Here is a 26,622-nt window from a genome sequence, read left to right as displayed (position 1 = left end):
TATCCCATTGAATTGGAGATAAAGGATACTACAGATACAGTTAAGTCGGCTTCATATCTTGACTTACATCTAGAAATTGACAATGAGGGTCGGTTGAAAACAAAACTTTACGACAAAAGAGATGATTTCAGCTTTCCAATTGTGAACTTTCCATTTCTAAGTAGCAACATTCCAGCAGCACCTGCATACGGGGTATATATCTCCCAATTGATACGATATTCCCGTGCTTGCATTTCCTATCATGATTTTCTTGATAGAGTGTTACTGCTCACAAGGAAGCTATTAAACCAAGAGTTCCAAATGGTGAAGTTGAAATCATCCCTTCGTAAATTTTACGGACGCCATCACGAGTTGGTTGACCGTTATGGAATAACCGTTTCACAAATGATATCGGATATGTTCCTTACGTCGTAACTACAATCCCCTTCCCTTTCATGAATGTGACCTACCGAATTAGACTATTTACCGGATTTGTAATCACATAAGCAACACGACAGGTGCCACATGTGGAGCAGGATCTGCTTACCCTTCCGGAGCACCTGAGATCACCCCTAGTTTTTGGTGGGGTTCGTGTTGTTTATTCTTTAGTTTTCTATGTTGTGTCATGTGTACTATTGTTTTTCTGTTTGTCTTTTTCATTTTTAGCCATGGCGTTGTCAGTTTGTTTTAGATTTATGAGTTTGACTGTTCCTTTGGTATCTTTCGTCCCTCTCTTTTATCGATAAAAATAGTTCTCCAATATGGTTTTGTTTGGAAAAAAAAAGTTTGTTTCCAGTTTTTAGAGAAAAAAATAATTTGTTTTTGATTCTGAGAAAAAAAAAGTGTTTGTTTCACCCTCAGCTGCCACTATATGTAATGCTAAAATTGAAAGAAAAAAATTGTTTTCGACTTGTCGCGGAAAAAAGAATTTGTCCAGAAAAAAAAAACATAGCCCCCACCCCCCAAAAAAAAAATCAAATGGTTGCTGCCTTAGAAGCAGTTTCGTAGGGGACAAAAGTCAAGTCCCCTACGAAACAGTACAGAAATTATGAAAATAATATCATTTTAAAGCCGTACGTATTTAAGATTTCACTTTTTGTTTACAAAACAGGTATTCAAAATAACTCTTGAAATTAAATTTTGGACAAGTTGATTTTCCATTTTTTTTTAGGTCTGAAAGTTACGCTTTTATTGAAAAACGCCCATAAACTTATGCTATTGTACATGGACATACAGTTGCCCCCCTTTTTATCCTCCCCCCTTTTTTCCCTTTTACATGCGTTGTATGTGTTGAAAACCTCCATTTTAGAAATGGCTGGATCCGAAAGGATTCTATTATGTGTGTAACCCTTTCATCCTACAATTTTCAGCTTATAATGATCTATAATAGTGATTGTCATTTTTTTGTATTTATGAGGATAAATATATAGTTTCGCTCCCCTACACGTTTTAGATCTCTGAGAATGACAGAACCGACTCCGAAGAAAAGGCGCAGTACCAGCAACACTGGACGATTTGAGCACTGTAGGAAAGTGCTTGCGAAGTATGCTTGCTTAGAACAATCGCTCTTTGACTATGCAAATTTTGCTATTTTGAAAATACGTGATTGCAACGCATCACAAAACTATTCCTTTACGAGCGCAAAGTGTAACATTGTAGAAATAGCAGAAAATCATGAATTTCCTTTGTTATTAAAGTTTACTGATATATTCAGCAAAGGGATTCAGTTACTCACTGCTGCAGAGAAAAATACACCTGTACTAGATGAAAACAAAAAGACAGCAGTTATGTTACTAGCTAGTTATTTAGAAGATATTGGTAAGTACATAGTGGGTCTCATTGGGGTCTAAGCGTGACGCGGGATTGCCTATTTTTTGTAAGCGTGACACGTGAAAGTCAAATTATTGTGTCGGGAAAACGGGAAATGAGGTCTAGCGGGACCCGGGAAATGACAAAAAAATGAGAATTGCTTACGTACATAGTGTAAGCGGGATACGGGAATCTGACAAAACAGTAAGCGGGATCTGGGATCGGAACCCCCCAATGAGACCCCCTACATAAAGAACTTGTAAAAACTAAAAAATGAACAATGCATGTGAAGATCACAGAGGGAGGGGTGAGGTCAGAGGGCTCCTGATCCTGGAATCCAGGGTTTAAAAACATGAAATCCTGAGGTCCTGAATTTAAAGAAATTTAAATCCCTACATCCTGAAATTCGAACAAAAAGAATCCCCGGGTCTTGAAAGGATCAATCCAAAATCTTAATCACCTGATCCCGACATCCTGAAAAAGGTCCTGCCCCCTTCATTATAGCCAATGAGACAGCTATTTACTTCAAAACAAAGTACAGGCTATAGCGTACTATACCATATGTATACAGTAACCAGAAATATTGAGCAAAACCTTCATCATTCACAGCACATGTACATGTATTTTAAATGAGTTCATTCAATAAACATGATAAAAAATGTTTTATTTATAACAATTAATATGTATGTAAGTATTTAAAATTGGTACTTTAAATCTTTTAAGAACATTAAGAACACAGGAAAAGGCGGATTCAGAATGTTACCTCATATTTGCATTGCAATTTTTTGGGTCATAATTTGAAAACGAAGAAATCTAGAATCTGCTTAAATTTTGGTAAATTACCTTTTATGAGATAGTGAAGTCATATACACATATATATACATGTTTTATGAAAAGAAAAATTACTGTTATGGGGCAAAATATTTTACACTATCGTAGATAAAAAACAAAGGAGTACAAACATTCATAAAAAAATCCTAAACCTCACTGACCTAAGTACATCCTTACTCATGTTAACTTAATGTGAGGTAATAACACAATCATTGTGACTTTATAGGAAAGGACGGTAAAGTGTATGAATTTACCATGTTCAAAATTCATCTATTCAAGAGAAAACCAAGGGCCTGATTTATTCTAAAAACAGCAAAGAGTAACAAATCAGGTAGATACATGTAGCAACCAGCTTTGAAGTGTGTTACAAGTGTATAATAGACAAAATGTATAAGTTATGACAGTGTAAGTGTGTGATCATTGACTTTTTTTTATTTCATTTCAGTACAACATGAAAAAAGTCTCAGAAAAGTAATATATCTAGTAGCTGAAGAAAAGAAAAAAGAGAAATCTTTGGACAATGACATAACTATTGCCTTTGCAGATCATCTTCTAGGAAAACTTGCACCAGGGAACTTCTATACAATTGATTCACATTTGAAAACATCAGCAAAATGCAGGTGTGGATATGCTCACTGTAAACAAGACTCAAACTATGGTTGCACTGGAATAGGTATTTTTTGTTGTATTTAGCATTTTCAGTTGAAGTTACATAGTATGTATAGAATAATTCTTATTTGATACAAAGAACAATGTGATAATTTGGCTTAAAAAATGAAGCTCTTTTAGTCCTTTTTGTCTAAAGTCAGTAGCCTGTAATAGTCTTTTTCATATCACCAACTTTTGACACGGAGTACATGTATACTACATGTGTATAATCAGTCTGGCAGATCTAGAACTTTTTATAAGAGGGGGGAGGGGGGCGCTGACTGAAGTATAAAAAGTTCTAGATCTTGCAAGCTCGTGCAATACAAAAGTCTACTCTGGACAATATGCCCCAATATTCATGCAATAACCCTATATTATCGCTATTTTGTGCATTTTCCCTTGGATCTTTTTTTGTGATAATTTTTCATATCATGCTACTCGCTTGAGATGGAAAATTATAGCTAAAAACTAAGGTGGCACGTGGCGTTGCTAAGGAAATTGACCTGAAATTGACATCCTTGTCAAAGGTAAAATAGCGATAAACAGATTATCATTGGTCATCTCAACTCGTACCGGCTCAAGCAAGAAAATTAATCTCATTGAGATGATCAAAGATAATCTATAAATACCAGTGTTTTTTTTATCATTATACTCTATTTTTTTTCAGGTAATGTTAATGCATGGCATGGTTTCGTTGATGTGGTATCTAACAAAGGATCACCAGATAGTGTTGGTGTTGTTGTAGCGACCTCTGATGGTAAATATATTATCATTTAAGAGCATTAATTTTCTGCAATTGTATATCAGCCGAAATAGTAATGAAGCAACTGTTGAAATATTGTCATGGAAATGAAAAAAAAAATCCTGCAACAGGACATGACAGCTGAGACAATATATAAATTATCAATATCAATTATTTAATGAAACATGTACACATATAAACAGTACACAGTATTCAAGAATAAATACAATCGCAGCGACCAAGCATAAAAAAGAGCGAGTGCTGGAGATTTAATTTTAATAGAATTGATGAAAATAATACAATATTCGATAAAATTAGAGGCAAAATGGGGTCATGCATTTAAATTTGTAATTTGCTCATATTACAACCTTAACAACTTTGAGACACTGAAAAAGTACCAAAAGATAGTTACAATGTGCAAATGATGTGAGGAAGAAAATCTCTCAAAATCTATAATAATTTAAATGAACTACTCTGATTGGCCAAATCATAAAGCAAACAAATAGCAAAATGATGGTACACAGTTTGTTTGTTTTTAAGGGTTTTGAAGTCTAAAGGCTGAACAAATTAGTTTTAGATTGACTTTGATCTTTTTTCATGACTCAACTTAGTTATCTTATAGTATGAATTAATAATTACAATTGGTGGTGGTGGTGGTGGGGTTGGAGGGGGGGGGGGGGGGGGGGGGGGGGGGGTCTTTTATACTTTCTTATTTTTTGCAAAGTTGAAAATACATTTAGATTTCAATAAATTTAATTGATATCACTGTATTTGTTTGAGAAGTATGCAAGTATATCTATGTAAACCAAAACTCACTTACTAATTGTGATGTATGTTTAGAAAAGGGGAATTATTACGATAAGTTGAAAATGAAAAGAAAGATAGAGGTGTTTATTCTTGTTTTCTTGATTGGTGTAAACTTTTGATTGTACTAATGTCTGGTTTTATTTTTGTATTCTTACCTTGAATTAAACACATTTGTGTCAAATTATCTCCCCTGGAAAAAAAATCCCAATTTTGAAATGAATTAGTCAGTCATTGTAGTTATAAATTTGTCTAAATAAAAGATATAAAAGTGTTTTAAGCAATTTCTTAAGACAAATATTATAAATTCTCATTTAAGTCATTACATCTTTTAAAACACTTGTAAGACAAGAATCATATCCAAGATTGCAAAATGATCTCCCTTGGCAAAAATCACAGATTCAGTAGTTGTAGTAAAAGAAAATATAAACCTTTTTTTTTTAAACTTCTTTTCTAAGAAATGAATAATTATTTCCAAGTTAAGGTTATATTTACAATATTCAAAAACTTACACATGTTATTTTCATTTAAGTTTGTCTAATTTTAAAATACGTTCATCATATATATCTGAAATATTGTATATTTTTATGTTTAATATGTTAATAATTAATAGTAATTTGTAACCATCACCAAATGTTTTGTCCTGGAATACAAATCACACATTTTAAGTATTCAGCAACAATTTGATAATTGTGCTTTTGTTGTAATCCCCTTTTCTAAACTAAACTGTAAAAGATTTTTTTGTTGTAAATAATAATGATAAATCATATATACCAGATATTTTAATAATTTCAGATGATGAAGATGAAACAGATAATATAAACAGTTTTACTAACATAAAAGAAGATGTAATTGGATCTGAGGATCAAGCGGTTGCACAAGCAATTGTATTTTCTTTTATTCAGAGAAAGAGACATCCCACATTATGTAGTCTAATACCAAACATCTTGATATCTTCAAGTTATTTCAGAATCATTATGTATGATTCAGTTCATGACATTCTGCTCTGCACTGCACCAATACCATTATTTGCAACCAATGAAAAGAAAAAACTTATCACTGCATCAGTTGTTATTCTGTGGATGGTGTTGCATCATAGACAGTTTTGTGAGGGAATAAAAACAAATATGATTGATGATCTAGACAATATCAAATTAAATTTTAAAGAACAAGCAAAGGATAAATATGATCTCTATTTGAATTTATCAGATGTTCGTATCCGTTCCTTTCCTTCCATGTATAAAAAGTGTTACCCAAGCAGTGATTCTATCTATGGTGGTAGAACTATAACTCAATGATAGTACATTGTTATTAGTTGCGCATGTTACAAATGTTCAATCTAAAGCTTAATTTACAGTTATTCTTAGTCATAAATGTCATATTGAAAAGAGTAATTTTTGTATTTACTATTCAAATTTTCACCAATGGATGTTTTAAAATTTGTGACTTTTCCTACATAGATAATTTCAATTATTTTTATGCCCCACCTACGATAGTAGAGGGGCATTATGTTTTCTGGTCTGTGCCTCCGTTCGTCCGTCTGTGCGTCCGTCCGTTCGCTTCAGGTTAAAGTTTTTGGTCAAGGTAGTTTTTGATGAAGTTAAAGTTACATCAACTTGAAACTTAGTACACATGTTCCCTATGATATGATCTTTCTAATTATAATTCCAAATTATAATTTTGACCCCAATTTCACGGTCCACTGAACATAGAAAATGATAGTGCGAGTGGGGCATCCATGTACTATGGACACATTCTTGTTGTTGTATTGTGTTTGGTATTGGTGTCTACATTGTGAGATCTTTCTAAAAATGCAGAAATATTTGTCATTTCTTTACAGCCACAAATAGTCAATCTGCAGTGACATTGACAGCTATAGATACAATGGTAGAAGTGGAGTTGGCAAATAAAGATGATATACACTTTGTTCTTTTGACATTAACCCCACCCACTTTGATAAAAGCAATCAAATAGGCTCAAAGTTTTCAGAAGCCTGGAAAGAATTGATCAATTTTCTTGTGACTTCAAGTTTCCAAATATCTATAAACTATTGTTAAATGGCTGTAGATGTTCCCTGTATAGAAAACACTTTTTCTGCCCCATTTATGGGCATTATATTTTCTGGTCTGTCCGTTCGTTCTTCCAGTCTTCTGTTTGTTCCATCTTTCCCACTTTAGGTTAAACTTTTTGGTCAAGGTAGTTTTTGATGAAGTTGAAGTCCAATCAACTTGAAACTTAGTACACATGTTCCATTTCATTTTGCTACGATCTTTCCAGTTTTATTGCCATATTAGAGTTTTTATCCCAATTTCACAGTCCACTGAACATATAAAATGATAGTGCAAGTTGGGCATCCCTCTACTATGGACACATTAATGTTCAAGCTCTATTACATTCCTATTTGAATTTAGGAGAAGCGAAAAGTCTAGGTTAAGAGTAAGTCTTCAATTCTGGCGCTGAGTAATTGTTTTAAAGTTTAGCACTTTTTTTGTTTCAAAAATGGTTCCATATAAAAATTATATCAAGTCGTTTTACTGTGATCAAATATTGTGAACAATTTTATGTTTACAGTTATAAACATACTTTCTTTCCGGATGCAATAATAGTGTTGTTTATGTTGTATGAACAGTCTCTTTTCTAATTATGATATAGTCAAATATATCAACCCTATTCCTGTTGCAAAACTGGCTGTTTTTCCAAACTTTCCCATTGATATTCTAAGTACTGTCTACCACATTTATAAAGGAAGGCATGTGCAAATTTCATATGTTTATATTGTTTTCATCTGTTTGAACTACAACACTTTTTTCAGCCCATTATTATAGTATGTTGTTATGTTGTACTGTTACACCACTGTCCCGGGTTAGGGAGAGATTTAGGTACCAGTTTATAAGTTACATCTGCCACCTTCTGTGTGTCCCAAGTCGGGGAAACTGTAATTTTATTAAATAGTTGTTTGTTGCTGTATGTCACACTTTTTTTCACTCATAAATCAGGGTGTTAGTTTGGTTAATGCATTTTATGAATAAATGCAATGTTGGACGATAAAAACTGTGTCTTTGATGCATATTGAAATGTATTATTTTCATAAAATGAGATTATTAGTCAAATACTTCAAAAGATTTCTAATAAGAATTTGAAATATGATATGAATTAATGAAAAATGTTAAGTATGTATATACTTTTGTCAAAGTTTCATCAAATTCAAACACGTTTTATCAAAGTTGTTAATGGCTCAAAGGTGTAATACCAACAAATCATAGTACGACATATTAGGTTGCATACATGAAAAAAAGTCGAAATAAAAATATTCCTTTGAATTTGACTGTTGTAGGTAATTAATCCTACATTTCATTGCAGTAAAAACATTTCTGTGTTATAAACATATATCTTGGGTATTTCAAAGCACCATTATTTTTTTATTTGGGCGTTTCTATAGAATTTTTTGGAAACTTAGGGTTTATACATGGTTACTACAGCTTGCACACAGGTAAAAAAGAGGTGAACATTTTGATTGGTTAACTTTCAATGAAGGTTATTTTCTTATATGCAATGAAATGTTATGAAAAAAAAATTCTATAGTACTGGACAGGATAAAACTGTACTCATGCCAAGTATTTCTTTATTTAAAACAAAGAAATTCTGCACAATTTTTAGAAAACGCAACAAAGACTTATAGAGGAAAATCAATGGTGGTATTACCTTACACGTATATAAACTTTTAACCTCAGAGTGAACTTTATTGCTGGAACCTGCTGGCGACAACAAAATGGAGAATCTATAGGTCTGGCTTGTGTGACAAAATATTTGAGGCTTAACAAAACTCATAGAGATTTAGGGTACTCAGTAAAGCCAATCGTCAAAATGTGTATTAAATGTGTATAGTCATTCAATGTTAGTGTATAAAAATATGTAATTTCTGTGTTCATTCATTTTAATAGTGTAATATGTAATGTTATGAGATTTATGTGTATAACCATACAGCGTAATGTATTCAAAAGGTATGATATTTTTGTGAATACTATGGTCATTTAGTGTAATGTATTACGTTATAAAAGCAGTGTATAAGCATAGCTTTTAAGGTTTTTCATTTAATTTTATATCTTCTTTCACAATCAATACACAGATTGGATACATATATGTATAAAAAAATATATTGTTACAGTTAAGTTCTCAATAAATAAAGTTGATTAACTAAATTGATTTGCAGTTGCATTTGCTAACAAATTCATTGCTGAAAAATCAACAGCAGCTATTATATTAGAATGTTCAGAGTCTGAATTGGCATCTAAGAATGTTATCTGATAAATATCTTGAGATCCTTCGTCTAATGAATCCACATGTGTAATACTGCCATCTTTATCTATAATAGGTACAATATGTGTAACCTCAGATTCAAGATGGCCACCATCAACAAACTGCTGAAGAACATCAGCTGGCAGATCTGTATCAGTTGACATTATAATCTGCTTCCTTCCTGATATATCTCTAGTCACAATACAAGTTTGCTGAATACTTTCCTGTATTTCTTCTTGGTCATCAGTTATCTCCCCTTGTTCATCAGTTACTTCCCCTTCTTGTTCGTGTGATTCTATAACTCTATGCCATTGTTTGTGTTTTCTCAATGATGATAAATCAGCAAAAGTCTCTTCACATTTTTTACATGAGTAAGGTGTTGGGTTTACATGTAAAATTTTGTGATCATTCAGGTACTGTGACCTTGTAAAAGATTTTGGACAATAATCACATAAATAAGGCTTTTCCTTTGTATGCTTGAAAGAATGTCTCTCCAATTCACCTGCAAAAAAAACATACTGTAAAATGAAAGCATACATGCATACATCTTTAAAGTTGAATTCAACTTAATATTGCTATTAAGATATTTCTTAATTTACCTCAACTGGTTTAAATTTGTACTTGGTAATTTTCATTTTTGCAACAAAGGCATTATTGCAAGTAAGTTTCAAGTAACAGACACCAATTTTAGAGAATTTAAGAAGGATTTCGTTGAGAGTGGCTTAAAATATGCCATGACTGAAATAAGAAATGGGAACAGACTTCAATGTAAGGAATAGATATTCATTTGAGGCCACGAGTCCAATGACCAACATACAATAACAAGGGAAATTCAAATTGGAAAGTCCCTTATCAAATGGCAAAATTAAAAGCTCAAATATATCTAAATAATGGAAAACAACTGTCATATTCCTGACTTGGTATGTGCATTTCCTTAATGGTTGATTAAATCTAGTTATACAATGTATTGACAAGCTAAACCTCTCACTAGTATGACAGTCACATAAAATTCATAATAAATCAATTACGAACCTTCAATTACATGCATTTTCAATAATTGGTGATGACTTTTTGTGTCTGAACAGTAAATATTCTTATCTCACCTTTTGTAAAGAAAGAATAGCTACAATTTGGACATTTGTAACTTCTGTTGCTCTTGTTGTGTCTCAGAAGATGCGATTCTAGGTTTGTTTTCTGTGTGAAAGCTCTACCACACACAGTGCAGAGATAATTCTTCTCTCCTTTGTGTAGATCTAAGTGAGCTTTCAATGATCCCTGTTGTGTAAATCTTTTGTCACAAAGTTCACACCTGAAAAAATATAAAAATGATAAATTCTATTGTGAAATGATGCTTAATTTAACCTTGTTTCAATTACTGTGGCTTCATTGGTGGTTTGTAATTTTTCTTGGATAAAGCTAAACACAAAAAATTAAATTTTCACAGAGTACAAATTTTTAACAGACTCAACAGACTGGTTTGCTGACTTAAACAAAACTACAAAGTCAAATATTGGCAAAAAAGCAATGTTTTCTCAGTTCACAAAAATTGGTGCTTTCAAAAATGAATAAATCAACAGTATTCTGATTAATACCTTGCTCATGTTCCTTGCAATTGACCACTCAAAATTCCCTGTTTTTTACATGTACATATGTACTATCTAGATATTCTTTTCATTAAAACGATTATTCAATTTTCATCATTTTGATATTGTTATGTTGATTTTTTGTATATATATATTTCTTCGCTATTAATCTGATATAATCGCTTACATAAAAGGTTTTTCTCCAGTATGAACCCTTCTGTGCACCTCTAAGTTTGTAGCAGAGGTGAACCATTTGTTACATTCAATACACTGGAATTCTTTATCACCAGCATGAGACTTCTCATGTCTGAGGCGGTTACCATTAGTAGAAAATGTCCTACCACAAATAGTACAAGCATATGGTCGCTGACCAGAATGGTGCCTGGAATGAGCTAAAATAAATAAAATGAAACAGTGAATTTTTATGCAACAATAATAAATCATTTGATAGTAAAAACATTATCAGTTAAATGTTATCTCTGCTGAGTAATTGAGGTCACCAACCAAATTGGGGTAATCTATGCTCAATCTTGACTTTTCTGTTTTATTTTTTTTAGGACTATTGTGTATCTTTTTTACCATGATGTTGTTTGTATTATTTTAAGACAAAGAAAAGTTTCATTTTACCAATAATTGGTATGGTTTCAACTTATGGAATTAAGCCACAATGCAATTAAAATTTTATAGACAATTATTTTTACTACATTGTACATCTAAGAATTACATGCATGCATGTCATTTTAATATAGCAGGACATAAAAGCAAAAGAGTCTAATTTTTGCAAAAAGAGAAAACTTTAAATGTTTTACTTAATCCTTTAAACTGTATATATATAAGTTATGTTACGTTTATTCCTCTTGCTGTTAAAGTATCTTTATTGCATATGACATTCATAATCATTTTTTTTATTAAAGTGTTGTATACCTTTTAATGCAGTAAGATTGGACATCTTTCTACCACAAACATCACATCTAAATGGGTCTTCTTTTTTCTGTATTTCTCTTTTTTTCTTTCTTTCTGCAGCCACTTCATATACATACTCTTCATGTTGAACCTTCCTCTTCTGTCGACAGCTCCTTCTATCAAGATATGTAACTGGTTGCTCTGTTTTCTTGTTGAGGTATCTAACACCTTGGTCTGAGTCAATATCATCACATGTAATGTACATAGCTTCATCCTTACTCACTTTTCTTGCCTTTCGTAATGTTAATGGTGGGACTTTATTTTCTTTATCTCTTGATTTCACTACATCTGTCTGAATTATTTCTGCATGAATGATTTTTATTCCTGAATCATGGTTTTTATTTGTATCCAAAGGATCACTTCCTGACACAGACAGACCGCCTTCACTGCTGGAACTTTCAGTTTCTAACATAAATGAATCTGTTTTATGTGCTGAGTTTTCTGTTGTTGATGAATCTAAACTGTTTTCCCTTGTTTCTCTATTTAAGGTTGATGAATTCACATCATTGATTGAAGTTGCAGTTTCTGTCTCTGACAATTCTTCTGTATTTTCTATAATTTTCAAATGCATTGTCACTGAAGAATCAAATGTCTTGTTGACCTGAGATGAAGCAGAAGAATCATTGTTACCTTCTATATCCACTGAGGCTGATGAATTATCAGACTGAGGTACATGTGCTTTAACAATAATTGTCTCTGGTGAATTGTTGATATCATCAGTGTGAGGTACTATTGTTGTTGAGGGTGTACTACATGACTGCATCCCTGTCATTGAGGCTGTCTCATCATGTTGTACTACAGTATCAACACTACTGGGATAAGAAATGAGGTCAGTGAAATCTATTGTCTTAACGTCATGCCTGACGGAGTCGTTGTCAGAATCACTATGAGCCTCATACTTATCTATTGTGTTTTTTTCATCACTTTCATATTTATTATCTACTCTTATATTTTCAACATTACTTGCGTTGGATTGTTTCTTTAACCTTCCTCTATTCTTCTGAAAAGTCTTTAATTTATTTTCTGAAGTATCCTCAATATGGTCAGATTTTTCAATAGTAACGTCATGACTTCTTCTTGTGTCTATACTAACATGATCTTCTACATAAACTTGAGTAAATAACTTAACAGTTATTGTAATTAGCTCCCAGAAATTCCACACTTCTGCTTTTTGTTCCACTGGAATTTTGGACACAAGAGATACTGCTTCATTTATCTGTACAAAAAGAAAAAGAAGTTTATTTTTATGGTCAAAAATGTTTCTTCCAATTTCATTCTTATAGTTTACAAGTACAAGGACCAGCCAATAATTGTCAGTGCCATATAGTTTTGCCATTGTCCGAAAATCACAGTTATACAGATTTTTTTTCTAAACGCCTTCAGATGTTGGGCTGATTTTTGGTATGTGAGTTAACCATGATAAATTACATATCAAGTTTAAGTTTCTTTCCGCTTTGCTAATTATTGCCAAAATTACCGACTTTGGACTTTGACAAATTGTTGAAAATCACAGTTATACGGACTTTTTTTCTAAACTCTTTCAGATATTGGGCTGATTTTTAGTATGTGAGTTAACTGTGATGAGTTACAGATCAAGTTTAAGTTTCCTTCCACTTCGCTGACTTTTGTAGAAATTACGGGGTTTGGACTTTGATAAATTGTTGAAAATCAGTTATCCAGAGTTTTTTTCTTAACTCTTTCTTTTTGCCTGTTTTTAAGGGCATTATTCTTTAATCATTTAACCCCATCCGAACCCTCTTGTATAACTGACTGATTTTTGGTGTGTGAGTTACTCATGATGAGTTACAGATCAAGTTTAAGCATCGTTCTGCTCCGTTAATTTTTGCCAAAATTAAGGGTTTACAACTTTGAAAATTGTTGAAAATCACAGTTATACAGACTTTTTTTCTATACGCCTCCAGAATTTGAGCTGATATTTGATATGTGAGACTACCATCATGTTTGTGTCCACATGTGTTATTGAAATTGCAGATTTTTCAACTTTTTGAGACAGGGCCATTCATGTCGCTTTGACACATATTGTTTTTTTCTGTTTTGTGTTACAGCGTGCACAATAATTTAGAGACTTTGTTTGAAAACAAAAGGAATTCCACACTCGCACAAAAAAAACACCACTCCATTCTGTTTTAAACAGCTACGGTTGTTTAATCACAAATGTGATTATTGATTGTAATGTTTCCTTTTTTTTCACTTTTATATTTTAAATTCAAACATGTACTTTTTAACTCTTTTAAAAATGCATACATGTACATGTCATTTGAGTTGGTGCATATACTTGGGTCTTTTATAAACATGATATAAAAGTACTGTACATTTCAACTTTATAAATACAATTCTTGTGTCTTTTTTTACATTTGCATGGATGTCAGCAATTATACATGTTAGTAATTATGTATGTACCATTCAACAATAAGAATAACCTATACTATAAGCATACTGCAGTCAGGTATAAAAGACTCTGACATGAAAAAATTGAAGCGATTCAAACAAAAAACTATACAATGGCTTCCTTCATTATAATTCAATTATATAAAAAAAAACAAGAAACAATAATGACCCACATCAACAAAGGACAACCACTGAACAACAGGTTCCTGACTTAGGACAGGTACATAAAATGTAGCTAGTTGAAATGTTTTAACAGGAGCCAACATTCACCCTAACCTGAAATAATAGTGTAACATCACAACATAGAAAGACACACTATAAAATATCAATAGAAATGGCGTAACTGAGTTAACGCAATCAAAAGACATATAAACAAAAACAAGTAAATACACACTGTCTTAAACTGATATATAACAAAAAGTAAATACAAAATCAATAATAAAGGGGGTGAGATGTATAACAATATTAGATAGATAACTATAACCTTGGACAAAATTCGCTAAATAAAATAATGTTAACAGGTTAATAATTATGCTGAAAGTACATGATGAACATGTTTGGTTAGCACGGTTAGAAAATAGTTTTTGAACGCATGTTTACATCATATGAGTTTGTACTATGCATGCTTTTTCAATGGATATCGTGACATCATAATGAATTCTTAATAGCATGAAAACCCAAGAGATGATCGTGAGGATATAGATTATTATGCCATCAATGGATTTTGCTCATTGTTGAAGTGGGTCTCATAGGGTCTAATATTAAAGCATGATGTGGAATTGTCGATTTTTTTTGTAAGCATGACCCGTGATTGGCCGTGAAAATCAAATTTTTGTGCTGAGCAAACGGGAATTAAAGTCTAGCAGGACATTAGAAAAAAAATGAAAATTGCTTACCTACATAGTGTAAGCCGGATACGGATACGGGAATCTGACAAAATAGGATCTGGGAATCTGACAAATAAGAAACTGGGATGAGAACCCCACAATGAGACACTGTTGAAGGCAGTAGTAACGTTTGCATCATAATCTATTTGACTCTGGTGGAGAGGCTTTCGAAATGCAATCACACTAAGTCTCCCTACTGTTAACAGGATGTTTTCTTAAAAAGTTCTATAAGAATAAATATAAAAATTATTCAGATTTTGGTAGTGTTCTGCCTCAGTCGACTTTGGTTTCCTAAACATTTTTTCATGGTAACAGAAGGGGAAACCTATTTACTGTTACATATTAACTTAAAAATCCGAACCTTTGACTTAAATTCTGACAAAATATCATCTTTGAAGTTGGACATTTCTCTCCAACTGGTTTTGTCAAATTATTATATAGAGTTATTGGCCTTTGAGATACAACTCACAAGTATCGTAAGAAAATTCCCCTATCGTATCTTCAATAATATAACATATTAACATATTAAAAAAAAAACATTAACAGACCACAACGTTCTAAAAAAAATCCGCTACTGAAGATCATTGAGTAAATACACAAGATTTTTTTTTCTTGAACGATTAATTATCATTATAGATGAATTACCAAAGTAATAAGTAGAATATAGAGAGATTAAAAAAAAATCAAATAGCATAAGTTGAGGCAGAGAAAAGTTTCGAAAGATAACAATTTATTTAGAAGCTTAAATTGTTTATAAACTATTTTACTGAAGCATTCTCAACTGATTGTTATGAGTGGTTTGGGCATCCGCTAACATTGTTTAACCCCACCACATTTTTTGTTTGCCTGTCCCAAGTCAGGAATCTGTTATTGGGTGATTGATTGCTGCTGTTGATCATATGCGTCGTTTGTTTATTGTTTTGTACACGTCTTGTATTGTTCTCAGTTGCACAACTGTTCAATGATTAAGGGAGGGTTTGAGCCCATAATGATTAATATTTTAACCCAGTTACATTATGTATGTGCCTGCCTCAAGTCTGGAGCCTGTAAATTAGGTTTTCTGCTTCTGCCAGATAATGGCCACAATCAACGAACTGATTATACTGCCATGTTTTCGTATGTTACTGCGTTACATATTTATTTTTTTTGTTCATTATTTTGTAATTTTGTACATACTGAATTAGACTGTTGTTGCTTGTTTTTTTTTTTATTTGTTTTTTTTTTATTGTTTTACATTTGTCATTTCAAGGCCTTTTATATCTGACTATGCGGTAGCGGTTTTGCTCATTGTTGAAGGTCGTACGGTGACCTATATTCGTAATTTCTGTGTCATTTTATCTCGTGTGCAGAGTTGTCTCATTGGCAATCACAGCTTATTTTCTTTTTTACATTAATTGACAAAGTAAACTCTTATTATCTGTACTGAAAAGATATTACTTTCCCACTATTTCCACGTGGTCTCGTCATTATTGGTTTTTTTTAATTCTGCAGTTCTTATAATTATTCTTATATTTAATGACTTCAGAAGTCCAGTACTAGTCTAGAAGTTACCAGGGATTTTTTTTATGAAAGTAGTTTTGATTTTCCCAACGTTCATTTCAGAAGACCTGTTTTGATTATGATAAATATAGTTTTAACACTTTTTTCAAGATTATCCCTATACTTTTTTTACACTTTTTCCACCTCACATTCATGGAAAAAATGTAACAATATCATAGAATGAAATGAAGTAAGATGGTTTCATCTTTTTACGTAGATTCACCCACTTATAACAAAATTTAATTGTCTAAAACCTTTTTTTTTTTTAGACAGAATGGATATTATCGAATAATAGCGATACGATTATTATTTAAAGTACAAGTTTAGCAGAAAGTTTATTAACTTCATTCTAACATTTAATAATATTTTAAAGACATTTTGGGGTTGAGTTTTACCTAGTTTAAGCAATTGATTGAAACTTACAAAATTTGGCTTTTATTTGGTTTAAGACGAAACCAATCGATAAATTTCAAACTTCATTTTGTACAGTTGATATGACATAAAAAAAATACATGTGGCTACGATTGCCAATGATACAAAAATCCACCATACTCCGAATCACGTGGTTGTACGAAATTATAGGTCACCATTATGTGTAGCAACATTCTAGCTATATAGAAGCACCTAAATATGCAGTACAAAATTCCAAGTTGATGTCTTTTAAATATTTGAGACAACTAATACTTCTAATAATAAAGGAGTGCTGTTAACAAGGCAGCTATTGCACTAAAGGTCTTCGGAAAGTTACCGAAAGACGATATCAAAAATTGTCTGACCATTATCGAAAAATTTTTGAAATTCGGCAGAATGTAGGTATATCATGATCTATTCATTAGTGGCTATGATTAAATAAAAGATTTACGAGACAAATGTTCACCAGTTTACTACACAAATAACCCGAATATAGAATATATAGAAAAAACACGACGGTTGCTACTTCATATATGTTCATCGTGCATCGGTGTGCACACCCTTTCCAAGTTTTTTTTGTGTATTTGTGTGTTCTTGTGGACTTAAGTTTGTTTGTTAGTCTTAATTTTCTTGACATGGGATCTGGGGCGGATCCAGCCATTTTAAAACAGGGGGTTCCTAACCCAGGACAAAAGGGGGTCCAACAATATGTCCCCATTGAAATGCATTGATCGTCCAAAAAAAGGGTAGTTCCAACCCCCGGTACACCCCCCCCCCCTGGATCCGCCACTGAGGATAGTCTGTTAATTAAGTTGCCGCATCTGGTTACAAAATTGGATGTGGTTTCCGTCTCTGTTGCATGTTTTTTTTTAAATCTATCAGAATGTTTTGAGCATAACGATATATACGGTACGATATTCCAGAGCTTGCGTTTCCTATCATGATTTTCCGGATAGGTGATTGATTTCAAGAGATTTCCATATATCCAGGATTTTTGATATATTACTTTATTATAACATGCAGAGCGAAATAAAAGTGTGGGGATGTAAATTCTCTTCGATGTCGTAAATTGAGTACCATTAATTTTTAAATGGTGTAATTTCTTCAGCTATTTAATATGTCCTTGGATCTTCAGATAAGGCTAAATATGAAAATGTTACAAAAACATTTTTGTCGCCTACTGATACTATCTAAGTTCTTACATGAGTTTTCTTGTTTCTGAGACTATTAATTATTCGAGCAGCATCTTTTTAATATGACTCAATAAGCTCAGATTCGACTTGGCTACAGTTATATTATGTGTTATTTAGGACACAAGGGTATATACTGTGACATTCCCGGCTTAGAGTTTACATCTCCTGAGACCTGAATTACACATATATAACGGATTACCTCTGACTTTATGTTATTTCCAGTGCAGGTATTTTTTAACATTCACAATGCAGCAAGTATATATATTGCATGTTTATTGTTTTAATGCAGCATGTATATTTATTACATGTTATATCGATAACAGAAACTATCAAGTCATCAATCAATGCCGTGTTCGAGTTATAAATACTATTGCTATTTTAATAAATCTAATAAATTTTAAGCACATTAAAAATAATGAAATCCGAGAGGCCTAAAAGCAAGTCATGAAAAAATAAAAAAACAACTCTTTGTTGTATAGTTATATATAAAAATGACGGAACATTATGACCGTGTATATACAAAGTTTGAGTGACAGGCAATAGAAAAAAATCTACCAAAGAACAAAAACCTTTTCGATTAAATTGTATATTTAAAGATCATTCCAGATGGAAGACAATCGAAGCGTAATTCTTTTGATTGTGTGTCCTTGTTTTCTGACATGTTTCACCTTTGACGGACTTTTATGAAACTCTTTAAATATTTTTTTGTTTTGTTTGTGTCCCAATTCCTTGCAATATGATACCTTTTGAAACAATGCAGAATCAAAAGATTTATTGAATCAAAAATATACTTTTATATTGATCTGTCAAAATGCTAATGATTTGTATTGTTATTAAGCGTTGTGTAAGAAAAAAAACCTTTATATTTTTTGGAAACTTTTCTCCATAAGTGACGAGATCCTCGTCATATGAAAGCGTTTCCTTTTTTTAATTTTTTTAATAGTTTGAAATGCTTGTTTCTATAACATGAAAATTCATGCTTGTTTAGGAATCTTGTTGATTCTGCGTGTGGAGTTCGCAAATGGATGTGAAAGTGGAGGATCTATAACAGTGAGCGCAGGACAGACATGTACAATCAGTAGCTCGACAACCGTCGATATTATCCAAGTAGACGGAACTTTAGTTATAGCAGGAAACCCATCAGATAGCGATACTATTGTTCGAATAAAAGCAACAAGCATAACTGTTTCTGAGAATGGAATAATTACAGCAGACGGACAAGGATTTCCCGCCCAAAGTGGACATGGAGCGGGTGCATCCTCTGGATCTGGAGGTAAATAACAGGCCATTGAAGTCTGCACTTGGTTCAGGTACACACAATCCGCCTCTTAAGTCACTGAGAAGAGCAATTGTAAGATATCTCTTGTGGTGTGTCGTGTGTAGTCATGAAATTGGCACCTTCAAATTATTTTTAGCTCGTACAAGTTGAGATATATAAACACCTTAAGATCATTTATAATATAAATAAAGTAAACATTTCAATGCGCATCAACATTTGGCGCACAAAAAAATCATTTATTGCGTTATACGGCAAACATTTGCGGAATAACGCAAATCCTTGCGAAATAACTATAATATTTCATTATTGTTAACACGTAGTTCAACATTTAGGTCCTCAAAAACTCACTCCTTTATAATTTACAAGAACGTCACCATCTACAAATGAATAATCAATGATAGGAAATGAAAAATCATCTCTTTTATCATAAATGAATGTTACAATAAAAAATCGGATCATGTGAAATACCCGAACGAAGATCTTGTTGTTGTCGCTTTGACACATTCACCATTTTATCTTATACGTTCGGGTATAAAGAAGGGATATAGTTACGATACTGTTGTCACTGCAGTGGCGGATCTAGAAATTTTCATAACTGGGGGCCCACTGACTGACTGAGGCTAAGAGGGGGCCCGCTCCAGTCACGCTTCAGTGATTCCCTATATAAGCAACCAAATTTTTTCCCAAAAGGGGGGGGGGGGGGCAGGGGTCTATACCCGCCTCTGGTCAGGTCATTAAAGATTGCATATTTTGGCTTTAATATTGATATAGGAAGATGTGGTGTTAGTGCCATGAGACAACTCTCCATCCAAATAACAATTTTAAAAAAGTAAACCATTATAGGTCAATGTACGGCCTTCAACACGGAAACTTGGCTCACACCGAACAACAAGCTATAAAGGGCCCAAAAATTACTAGTGTAAAACCATTCAAACGGGAAAACCATTGATTCACTTATAGGGTCTTTGCATCGGAACTAAACACATTTATTTAAAAAAAAAAACAGTTGTTGGCATGACACGGGTTATGTTCTTCGCATATATTTTATGATAGTTTGACATTGAACCCCTAACGGGAGAGATTGTGCCTGGTATTCATATGATGAAGACATAATCTTTCAATCAGTTTAATCGAGGTCTGGAGCTTCAGGAGGTCAGTTAACTGCTAGTAGTCTGTTGTTATTTATGTATTTTTTTTTGTTTCATCTTCTGACATCGGACTTGGAACTGAATTTTAATGTGCGTATTGGTATGCGTTTACTTTTCTACATTGGCTAGAGGTATAGGGGGAGGGTCGAGATATCATAAACATGTTTAACCCCGCCGCAATTTTGCGCCTGTCCCAAGTCAGGAACCTCTTGCCTTTATTAGTCTTGTATGATTTTTAATTTTATTTTCTTGTGTATAATTCGGAGTTTAGTATGACGTCCATTATCACTACCAGTACTAGTTTACATATTTTTTAAGGGCCAGATGAAGGACGCCTACGGGTACGGGAGTTTCTCGCTACATTGAAGACCCATTGGTGGCCTTCGGCTGTTGTCTGCTCTATGGTCGGGTTGTTGTCGCTTTGACACATTCCCCATTTCCTTTCTCAATTTTATTTACAAAGCACAAAAATGTCGGCATTCACCTCATAAGCCTACAAAACCTTGAGTGTAAACAATATTTTATTATGATAACTATTTATATTACTTTGTGGTGGATCGTCAGTATCATAAGTTAAAATTTATTGTTATAATGTCAAATTGTTCCTCAGATTAGAATACATTTATTGGTTTTTAGTAATGACAATGCCTGACATGCTGCTTGGGGATAGACGATCTTAGAAATAAACTTATGTGCTGATTTATATCTCCTCCAAAGATGGTCGAAGCAAAGAAAATTATTTTGACCAATATGAAAATGATTTCACCAAAAGAATCTTTGTGAGCATGCTTCAAAAACTAATAAATACTCCAAAAGTAATCTGATAGAATTTTAAGCATGTTAAGCCAATATTATCAACATCTGCTAATTAGTCTTAATATGTCTACATATCTAACCAGATGCTCCGCAGGGCGCAGCTTTATACGGCCACAGAGGTTGAACCCTGAACGGTTGGGGCAAGTATGGACACAAAATCAATCAAGCTGGATTCAGCTCTAAATTTGGATTGTGATTAAATAGTTGACACAGCATAAGTTTCTGACACAGAATGAATGTGGTCTAATGAACTTAAAATTTTTGTTTTGTCTTTGAGCAATTCACTATGCTGTTGAATATTAATCCTCTCAAAAATATGATTGAAGAAATTTTATTGTTATGCCCCACCTACGATTAAAGAGGCGCATTATGTCTTTTGGTCTGTGCGTCCGTTCGTTCGTCCGTCCGTCCGTCCGTCTGTTTGTTCGTCCGTCTGTTTGTTCGTCCGTCTGTTACACTTCAGGTTAAAGTTTTTGGTCAAGGTAGTTTTTGATGAAGTTGAAGTCTAATCAACTTGAAACTTAGTATACATGTTCCCTTTGATAAGATCATTCTAATTTCAATGCCAAATTAGAGAATGTATTCCAATTTCACGGTCCAGTAAACATAGAAAATGATAGTGCGAGTGGGGCATCGTGTACTGTGGACACATTCTTGTTATTTATGAAATTTTAAATGAGAAAAATTAACCCCCCCCCCCATTTTTTTTTCACATCACTCTTTCCTTTATTCCAAAACCGATCTCAATTCAAATTTCTAAAGGAGTTTGCAACAATAATTACTCATTTAGATACATCATAAAATATTAAAAGGTAAAAAAGTGCTTGTTATCATTGAATGGTAAAGATTGTTTTAATTTATCAGTTGGTAGTAATAGTGAATATACATTGGCTATTGTATAAAACAATGATTTACGTTGATTCAACTACTATTCTGGACAAAGAAAGATAACTCGAATTGAAATGTCTTGCTATTGCACAATATTGTGCAATTAGAAGTTCCTTGCTATTGCGCAATACTGTGCAATTGAAAATACTTGCTATTGCACTATACTGTGCAATTGAAGATTTCTTGCTATTGCGCAATACTGTGCAATTGAAAATTTCTTGCAATTGCACAATACTTAATATAATAATTTTGGATCCTGATTTTGACCAACTTGATAACTGGGCCCATAATCAAAAATCTAAGTACATGTTTGGATTCAGCATATCAAAGAGCCCAAAGAATTCAATTTTTGTTAAAATCAAACTAAGTTTAATTTTGGACCCTTTGGACTTTAATGTAGACCAATTTGAAAACAGGACCAAAAATTAAGAATCTGCATACACAGTTAGATTTGGCATATCAAAGAACCCCATTTATTCAATTTTTGATGAAATCAAACAAAGTTTAATTTTGGACCCCGATTTGGACCATTTTGAAAACTGGGCCAATAATCAAAAATCTAAGTACATTTTTAGATTCAGCATATCAAAGAACCCCAAGGATTCAATTTTGTCAAAATCAAAGTAAGTTTAATTTTGGATCCTTTGGACCTAAATGTAGACCAATTTAAAAATGGGACCAAAAATTAAGAATCTACATACACAGTTAGATTCGGCATATCAAAGAACCCCAATAATTCAATTTTTGAGGAAATCAAATAAAGTTTAATTATGACCCTTTGGGCCCCTTTTTCCTAAACTGTTTGAACCAAAACTCCCAAAATCAATACCAACCTTCCTTATATGGTCATAAACCTTGTGTTTAAATTTCATAGATTTTTATGATAAATACAAGTATAAATTATAAACACATTCACAATAAGGATCCAGAAACAATCACCAATTGCTTATATTAATCTGTCTCCTTGGTAAATTAACTACATTATACACAAATAAATCAAAACTATAAATGCTCTGTTACATAATAAAAATATTGATATTGTCAGTGAGTTACATGATGAACTGAAAAGTAAAGAAAAATGCAACTGATAAGACGAAATGCTTACAGGTTTATTGTGTGAGTCATTAGTTTGTAAACCTTTTAGTTTTGATAATGAACCTTTGTACCATGAGAAATAAACTAATGTTTTCTTCATTCGAAATTGAATCTGAGCCATTTAATAGAAGTTCGGTGTTCATAAGTGCCGTTAATTTTAGGCTTTCAAATGACATTATCACAAAATGTTATTATTACAAAACCTTTAAAGAGACTTATTTTGATATATAGGTACGATACTGTTGTCAGGTCATTAAAGATTGAATATTTTGGCGTTAATATTGATTCATTTATAGGGTCTTTGCATCGGAACTAAACACATTTATTCTATAAAACCAGTTGTTCACATGCTATAGATTATGTTCTTCTCATATATTTTATGATGGTATACTAGTAATACTAAACCCCTAACGGGAAGGATTGTACTTGGTATTCGTATGATGAAGACACAATCTTTCAATCAGTTTAATTGAGATCTGGAGCTGACATGTCAGTAACTGCTAGTAGTTCTTTGTTAATTTATGTATCATTGTCATTTTATTTAATTTCTTTTGTTATTATTCTGATATTGGACTTGGACTTCTTTTGAACTGAGTTTTACTTTGCGTATTGGTGTGTGTTTCTGTTTTCTACATCGGCTAGAGCCGGTTTAGGGAAGGGTTGAGATATAAAAAAAAACATGTTTAACCGCGCCGCATTTTTGCGCCTTTCCCAAGATTTGAGTTTCTTGTGTATATTTCGGGGTTTAGTATGACGTCCATTATCACTGAACCAGTATACTTTTTTTTAATTAAGGGGCCAGGTGAAGCGCGCCTCCGAGTGCGGGAGTTTCTTGCTGCATTGAGGACCCATTTGTTGCCTTCGGCTGTTGTCTGCTCTTTGGTCGGCTTGTTTTCTCTTTGACACATTCCCCATTTTCATTCCCACCTTTTATTCTTCTATTGATAAGCTTTCAAATGACGTATAAGGTATAGCTATAATGAGATGCTAAACAGTCGCAGAAGTCCATTCCATTATTCAAAATTGGCTATTACATGTTCGTGCGTATTTTGGCATTAGGTAGACGTTAACCCCTCTAATGGGCATTGTGGCACAACCGACGAGTTATCTAATAAGAGTGAAAAGAATGGCAAAGGTCCCGCTTTTTTGGTCTAAATCAATCAGTTTGTCTAAAACTTTTTAAAATCTACTAGCAATAACCCCTGAACCAATTTTGCATGCAGTATTCAGCAAGGAGACAGGTCTACAATTTTTGAGTAAATGTATCGATTTGTTGTCTTTTGGTAAGCATGTAATCTGCATGGGTAGCTACCACAAGGCAGAAAGTAATTTTGTACTTTTAACAAAACGTTGTTTGGTTGCATGCCCACACACAGAGTGTTCTATGACTGTATCCTTAGATAAATACTGTTTCTTAACACGTTAACAAGTCTGTTGGTATTTTTCGGATTCATTTCGTGTATACATTAAAACAAGGAACTTCTGTTAATCATAGTTAGGGAAACCCACTAGTATATCTTTCGAAACTTAAAATATAAATAAAGATTAGGATTTCAAAGAGTGTTTTGATTTTTGTTTTTGTTTCTTATATTAATTTGAATATTTGTTGAATATAGTGTCGCAGTCAAAAAAATTATTTTCTTTTTCATTATTCAATTTTCAACTTGAATACTGAAATATCAGCTATTTCATTGTGTCATTATTCAGCACTAAACCTGGAATAATAAATAATGAACTATTTCATTATTCATTATTGAAAATTGAAAAGAGAAAAGTGAGTAATAGACGTCTTTGAGTGCGGTTTCTATTTCGTTGCTTTATATTACTGACTTATGTTTTGAAACTAGATTTTCAAAAATTCGTTTGTTTTTCTATTGCAAGAAAAACTATCAATCTGCAATACAGATTGAGTACATACTTAATGTAGTTTCACTGAAATTAATAGACATACAGACTTTCCAAGCTGATATTTGAAGAATAAACTGGATTTTACCAAACAATTTTATTTTTTATTTTTCTATGAAATTGAATGTAACAGTCAGGATCAAAACAATATATTCGCCGATCTGTGTGATTGGCCCGATCATATATAACAATTAGAACATATCCATTTAAATTGACAAGTCGACATGTAGTTCGTCAGTCAAGTTATTGAATGCCGACTGAGTGAATAATATTTGGCAAGTAACTGTTTAAGTTCAAAAAGGGGGCGATCAAGTTTTTTTTAAGAGTATCTCAGTGGCTACTGACTCGTGAATCAATACAATGAATCAAATTAGGCCAGTCTGTTTATCACTGAAAGATGCTGACAGATTTAAAATTTAGATAATTCATTTTTGCAATTATCACTATATTGAACTACATTTTTTTGCTTTTTAAGATGAATGCAAGACTTGAAAATTATTAGACACCAACACCATCGCGTTAACTGACCGGTAAAAATAAGACACCAACCAACACGATCATTTAAGAAAATATTTGCAAGTGTCATGTAACCTGTAGATTTGAGTTACAACAGGGACGGAGTCGACAATTTGTTACACCGTTACCCCATTTTTCAAAGTAAAAATCTTGGAACAGAGCCTGAACGTGATAATGCATATTCCATATTCTAGCCTTATATATTACAACAATGTTTAATGTCGAAATGAACTATCGAACACTAGACAATACGGAAAAGATATTCGATACACATTCCAATCAAAATCGTTCTTCCGGTTACTGGGCAATACGCTAAAATATTTAAAAGTGTAAGCGTACTTGAAATATATAAACAAATAATTAGTCAATCAACGTATGTCATATTTAAAAAAGAAAATATGAACTTGTAAAATGTATTTGAATTGTCAAAGCTAGTATGATAAGGGTCATGCTATTACACAACTAGAAAACTAAACCCTAGTTACAGTTGAACAATCATAATCACTCAAGACTAAAAATAATATTAATAATAAGACTAATCTTAATTATTTTGATAATGATTATTATTTGGAAAATGATAATAATCATAATAATGATAATTATTTAAATAATAAAATTAACAGTATTTTGTTTATAAACAAGTGTGGACACAGATGAGTGTGGATAGTATGTTTTTTATAAATCATCACATCACATCATATCACATCACATCATATCACATCACATCACATCACATCACATCACATCACATCACATCACATCACATCACACGACGTTTTCTTCCTCCAATTGCTCCTCCTCCTCCTCCTCATCATCATCATAAAAAAACCATAATCAGTAAACAGTCAACAGGAACAGTCATCGGAAGTAGATGCTACCAT

General features: G+C 32.7%; 3 protein-coding genes across 3 annotated transcripts in view; 2 read left to right on the top strand and 1 right to left on the bottom strand.

Annotated features, from left to right (window-relative positions):
- Positions 1-1,253: 1,253 nt before the first annotated feature.
- On the top strand, positions 1,254-6,503 carry LOC139494157 (uncharacterized). Its single transcript, XM_071282334.1, has 4 exons — positions 1,254-1,797; positions 3,065-3,292; positions 3,935-4,024; positions 5,609-6,503. The coding sequence occupies exons 1-4, from the start codon at positions 1,443-1,445 to the stop codon at positions 6,109-6,111; spliced, it is 1,176 nt and encodes a 391-aa protein (XP_071138435.1). The 5' UTR covers positions 1,254-1,442; the 3' UTR covers positions 6,112-6,503.
- A 2,385-nt stretch (positions 6,504-8,888) lies between these two features.
- On the bottom strand, positions 8,889-15,437 carry LOC139494149 (uncharacterized). The gene is made up of 5 exons (XM_071282327.1): positions 15,313-15,437; positions 11,617-12,871; positions 10,880-11,084; positions 10,213-10,418; positions 8,889-9,611 (listed from the first exon to the last, which is right to left on the bottom strand). The coding sequence occupies exons 1-5, from the start codon at positions 15,355-15,357 to the stop codon at positions 9,004-9,006; spliced, it is 2,319 nt and encodes a 772-aa protein (XP_071138428.1). The 5' UTR covers positions 15,358-15,437; the 3' UTR covers positions 8,889-9,003.
- Positions 15,438-18,972: 3,535 nt separating this feature from the next.
- LOC139489686 (uncharacterized) overlaps positions 18,973-26,622 on the top strand; it is a 56,675-nt gene continuing 49,025 nt past the window's right edge. The window contains exon 1 of the mRNA XM_071276400.1: positions 18,973-19,367. Coding sequence (XP_071132501.1) covers positions 19,061-19,367 — 307 coding nt within the window. The 5' untranslated portion in view covers positions 18,973-19,060. The remainder of the gene's footprint in view (positions 19,368-26,622) is intronic.

The sequence above is a fragment of the Mytilus edulis genome, chromosome 1, assembly GCF_963676685.1.
Source record: "Mytilus edulis chromosome 1, xbMytEdul2.2, whole genome shotgun sequence".
NCBI lineage: Eukaryota > Metazoa > Mollusca > Bivalvia > Mytilida > Mytilidae > Mytilus > Mytilus edulis.
This window is presented reverse-complemented; position numbering and strand designations above follow the sequence as displayed.

Bases quoted from the DNA above. Each gene is read 5' to 3' on its own strand.
- LOC139494157 (XM_071282334.1), top strand. From the start codon at position 1,443: ATGACAGAACCGACTCCGAAGAAAAGGCGCAGTACCAGCAACACTGGA. The intron at 3,293-3,934 runs GTATTTTTTGTT...ATTTTTTTTCAG, and splicing joins CTATGGTTGCACTGGAATAG to GTAATGTTAATGCATGGCAT. The intron at 4,025-5,608 runs GTAAATATATTA...TAATAATTTCAG, and splicing joins TGTTGTAGCGACCTCTGATG to ATGATGAAGATGAAACAGAT.
- LOC139494149 (XM_071282327.1), bottom strand. From the start codon at position 15,357: ATGTCCAACTTCAAAGATGATATTTTGTCAGAATTTAAGTCAAAG. The intron at 10,419-10,879 runs GTAAGCGATTAT...ATATTTTTTCAG, and splicing joins ACTGGAGAAAAACCTTTTAT to GTGTGAACTTTGTGACAAAA. The intron at 9,612-10,212 runs GTGAGATAAGAA...TTTTTTTTGCAG, and splicing joins CTATTCTTTCTTTACAAAAG to GTGAATTGGAGAGACATTCT.